We start from the raw sequence: 4,974 nt of genomic DNA, 5'->3' as shown, positions 1-4,974 counted from the left end.
ATCATCTCAATATTGGAAAAACAGAGTCCAGAACAGCTCAGAACGACTGCAAACACATTACAATACTAAAGGAAAAGTCAAACATAAACACATACATCAATGAATTAAGCAATGTATACTTTAAAATGTTCAGAAAAAAACACTTACTGTAGATAATGGATTCTGAAAAGTGTATAAAACAATTGCTTTGTATTCAAAACAATATGTTTTTTTTGTATTTTGCTTTATATCCTTAATTATTCATTAGGACTATTACCAGCAGTGGCTTCCTATGGCCCTGCTGATTTCCAGTGCTTAATATGATCATATTAATTGTAATGATAGGCGACATATCGCAATCATTTATAATTATATTGAAGCACGGCACCGGAACCAATGTGCATGGGTTATAAGGATAAGGGACACGTTATTAGGGGAACAAGGTGAAAAGGGTTGCCGCGTGGTTGTGTTGTAAGGCGTAAGCTGTGATGCTAGTCTAAATATATATCACTCTGGATGTAATAATAAACTGTGCGATAAACTTCAATAAAGCCTCCTGAGAATCTGTATTATCAGATACAGTTGTTGATGTTACAGAAACATTACATGGTGTCAGAAGTGAAGAAGAATGGCGAAATTTCACCCTCCCGACAACTTTGACTTCAGCCGTCCGGAGCTATGGCCGGAATGGAGACGGCGATTCCTCCGATACCGGATCGCAACGAAGCTCGACAAGGAATCGGGAGAAGTTCAGGTTTGCACTCTTATATATTCTTTAGGCAAAGAAGCTGAGAATGTACTGAAAACGTTCACGTTTGATACTAATACAGACGAAAAAGACTACGATATAGTCATGAGGAAAATGGATGAATATTTTGTGCCAAAGCGTAACATTATTCATGAAAGAGCTCGCTTTCACCAGAGAGTGCAAAAGCAGGGAGAAACGATTGAAGAATATATTCGAAGCCTGTATGAATTAGCAGAAACGTGTGCGTTTGGGGATGCCAAGAGTGAGAGTATCAGGGATAGACTAGTAATAGGCATTTTAGATAAAGACATGTCTCAGAAGTTACAGTTAAAGCCAGAATTGACTTTAGAGAAAGCAATCCAGCTAACACGCCAGTCTGAACTGATCAAAGAACAGTTGACTGAACAAGGGACTAGCAGTGCGCTTTGTGAAGTAACTCGGGAGCGTAAACAGCGTTTAGAGAAAACGTGGCCAAATCGGGGCTATAAAGAGGAGCAAAGCCAGAAACAGGCACAGCCAAAGCGGGGTTGGGGTAAAACAACTAGGAAGCAAGGCCAGAAATATGAAACTCTAAACGGCCCAAAGTGCACACGATGTGGCAGAGCACACGTGCGAGGAGATAATTGTATTGCAAGGAATGCTGAATGTCACAAATGCAAGAAGATAGGCCATTTTGCTGTAGTTTGTCGCACCCGTGTGGTGAATGAAGTAATTGCAGGTGGGAACCATTATTATTATTATTATTTATTTCTTAGCAGACGCCCTTATCCAGGGCGACTTACAATCGCAAGCAAATACAACCATGAAAGCAAAAGTAAAGAAACACTTTTCTTAGGATCAGTTACACGAGTGGACGATTCTAGCAAGGCATGGAAAATAGATTTAATGATTCAGGGAACTGCAGTCAATTTCAAGATAGATACTGGAGCTGATACTACTGTAATCTCTGAAACAACATACTTCGGTCTGAAGAATACTCCACAGTTACAAAGTACAGGTGTAACTCTTGACAGTCCAGGCGGGAAGCTAAAGTGCGTGGGACAATTCTTGGCCAAAACAAAGTACAAAGCGAGAGAATACCAATTCAAGGTGTATGTGATTAGTGGGTCACCAGTGAGCAATTTACTAGGACGAGATGTAGCAGCCACAATGGGTATAGTATACCAAGTTAACGAAATTTACAGTGAACTTTTTGGAAATATCGGTCTACTAAAGACTAATCCAGTTAAAATCAGCCTTAAAGAAGGTGCAGTACCTTACAGCATACCCACAGCGAGAAGAATTTCACTGCCGATGCTCCCCAAAGTGAAGCAGGAACTAGAGCGCATGATTGAATGCGGTGTGATTGAAGAGATTAAAGAGCCGACCGAGTGGTGCGCTCCTATGGTTCCTGTACCAAAGAAAAACGGATCTGTCAGGATATGCGTTGATCTGAAACAACTGAATAAAGCTGTACAGAGAGAGAAATACGTCCTACCAACTCTAGATGACATCCTCCCCAAGTTAGTCAATGCTAGAGTATTTTCACTACTAGATGCGGCGAGTGGCTTTTGGCAGATTCCACTAAAGGAAGATAGTGCCAAACTAACAACATTTATAACCCCATTTGGCAGGTATTTTTTCCGCAGATTACCATTTGGCATCACAAGTGCCCCAGAAATCTTCCAGCGTGAGATGACAGAACTATTCAAGCAGCAAGATGGGGTCGCGGTGTATATGGATGATATCCTGATATACGGCACCACAGAAGAAGAACATGACAGAAGACTGTCAGACGCCCTCCAGATAATTGAAGCTGCAGGTCTGAAACTCAATAAAGAGAAATGCCTAATGCGTCAAACACGGCTGCAGTATTTAGGACACTGTGTAGACGAGCACGGGATACGCCCTGATCCAATGAAGGTAAATGCTATATCAGAGTTACAGCCACCCAAGAATACATCTGAATTGAGAAGAATTCTTGGTATGATACACTATCTAGGAAGATACCTACCTAACCTGTCAGAGACAACAAGACCCCTGAATGAATTGCTAAAGAGCAGTTCATCTTGGAACTGGAGTTTAGCACAGGAACAAGCTTTCACAAAGGCGAAAAGGCTAATTTCAGAAGCACCAGTTCTAGCTTTCTATGATGCAACCAAGGCTACTACAGTCAGTGCAGACGCAAGTAGCTATGGATTAGGTGGAGTCCTACTGCAGAGCCACAAAGGACAATTAAAGCCAATTGCATACTGCTCAAGGACACTAACGGACACAGAGAGACGCTATGCACAAATAGAAAAAGAGTGCTTAGCTGCTGTTTGGGCATGTGAGAAATTCTCCAAGTACTTGTACGGTCTAGATACTTTCACACTTCAGACGGATCACAAGCCATTGATACCGCTGATAAACAGCAAAGACTTAGACTGTGTACCGCTCAGGTGCCAGAGACTACTAATGCGCATGATGAGGTACAACCCACAAGCAGAATATGTACCTGGGAAGACATTAGTAGTGGCAGATACATTGTCTAGACATTGTTCACCAGCAGTCCAGCCTGAAATAGCTGAATTGACAGAAGAGATAGACGCTTATGAAGAAGCAGCACAGGCGGCATGGCCAATGTCTAGAAGCAAACTAGAACAAGTCAAACAGCTGACTAGCGAGGATCCAGAACTGCAGACAGTGACCCAGTTTGTGAAAGAAGGATGGTCAAAATACGCAGCAAATGTACCAGAGAGCATTAAACCCTACTATTCTGAGAAAAATTGCCTCTCATTATCAAAAGGAATCCTGCTGCACGGTAACAGAATAACGATTCCAAAAGGTTTGCGTCAGGAAATTATTGAACGACTGCATGATGGTCACTACGGCATCACAAAGTGTCGAGAGCGTGCCAAAATGAGTGTTTGGTGGCCTGGCATAGGAAAGGAAATCCAGAATACAATCCAGGCATGTAAAGTGTGTCAAGAAGCAAAACCTACCCAACACAGAGAACCACTGATGACGACTCCACTACCAGATAGACCCTGGAAGAGAGTTGGAGCTGACATATGTGAGTTACAGAAGAAACACTACTTGATTGCTGTTGACTATTTTTCTAGATACATTGAAATTGCATATCTCCCAGACATGATTAGCGATACAGTGATCTCTCGCCTAAAGAACATCTTTGCTAGATGGGGCTGCCCAAACGAACTTGTAACAGACAATGGACCACAGTTCAAAGGAAGAGGATTTCGAGAGTTTGCTAAAGCTTACGATTTCCACCATGTAACAAGTCCACACTATTCGCAAGCCAATGGAGAAGTAGAAAGAGCAGTGCAGACAGCCAAAAGAATCTTGAAGCAAAAAGATCCATTTCTAGCTTTACTAAGCTACAGAGCCACACCGTTACAAGCAACAGGAGTTAGTCCAGCACAGCTAATGCTTGGAAGACAGCTCAGAACTACTATTGAGGAAAATTTGAATCCAAAGTGGCCAAACTTCAAACTAATTCGTAAAGCTGATGACAAAGCGAAAGAAAGCTACAGACGCTTCTACAATAGAAGAAATTCAGCAAAAGAATTGCCAGAACTAAGACCGGGAGACAAAGTAGCAGTGAAACTGGATGGAGAGCGAGGCTGGATAAACACAGCTACAGTACTGCGTCTAGCAGGAACTCCCAGATCCTACTTGGTCCGGACGGACAGAGGAATCCTTCGCAGGAACAGAAGACACTTGAGACTCATACAAGAAAACTTTTCACACTTAGAAGAGCAGGAAGAAGAGAGTGAAGAAGGTCAAAAGAAAACTCAAGCAACACAAGAGCTACCTGATATCGAAGAGCCTGATCCTCCTCAGAGTCCTGTGAGAGTGACATCCAGAGGACGAATTGTGAAAAGACCAATACGCTACAGAGACTATCAAATCTAGCTAGTTAACACATAGCAAGCTAAAGGAGGCAGAATAACCCTCAGCAGCTATGAAGGCAACTGGTAGTCTACCCAGAAACCTTAGAAAGATAGAGATGCTTGTTATTTCTGAATAAATGTTTAAAAGAAATACTTAACTGTATATAAGTTAAAAAAAAAAAAAAAAAAAGAGAAAAAAAATACTGAAAAGCAAATGTTTTAGTTAATCTAATAGTAATCCAGAAGTCTATAAGACTCAAAGGAAGGGTGATGTAATGATAGGCGACATATCGCAATCATTTATAATTATATTGAAGCACGGCACCGGAACCAATGTGCATGGGTTATAAGGATAAGGGACACGTTATTAGGGGA

At 41.7% G+C, this 4,974-nt stretch overlaps 1 protein-coding gene across 1 annotated transcript; it reads left to right on the top strand.

Annotated features, from left to right (window-relative positions):
- Positions 1-330: 330 nt before the first annotated feature.
- On the top strand, positions 331-4,559 carry LOC117964653 (uncharacterized protein K02A2.6-like). Its single transcript, XM_059005203.1, has 3 exons — positions 331-733; positions 2,341-4,015; positions 4,461-4,559. Exons 2-3 carry the CDS (start codon positions 2,402-2,404, stop codon positions 4,557-4,559), a joined length of 1,713 nt encoding a protein of 570 aa, XP_058861186.1. The 5' UTR covers positions 331-733; positions 2,341-2,401.
- The last annotated feature ends 415 nt before the right edge of the window (positions 4,560-4,974 follow it).

The sequence above is a fragment of the Acipenser ruthenus genome, chromosome 31 (assembly GCF_902713425.1).
Source record: "Acipenser ruthenus chromosome 31, fAciRut3.2 maternal haplotype, whole genome shotgun sequence".
Lineage (NCBI taxonomy): Eukaryota > Metazoa > Chordata > Actinopteri > Acipenseriformes > Acipenseridae > Acipenser > Acipenser ruthenus.
The sequence above is the reverse complement of the archived record's forward strand: the minus strand, read 5'-3'. Positions and strand labels throughout refer to the sequence as shown.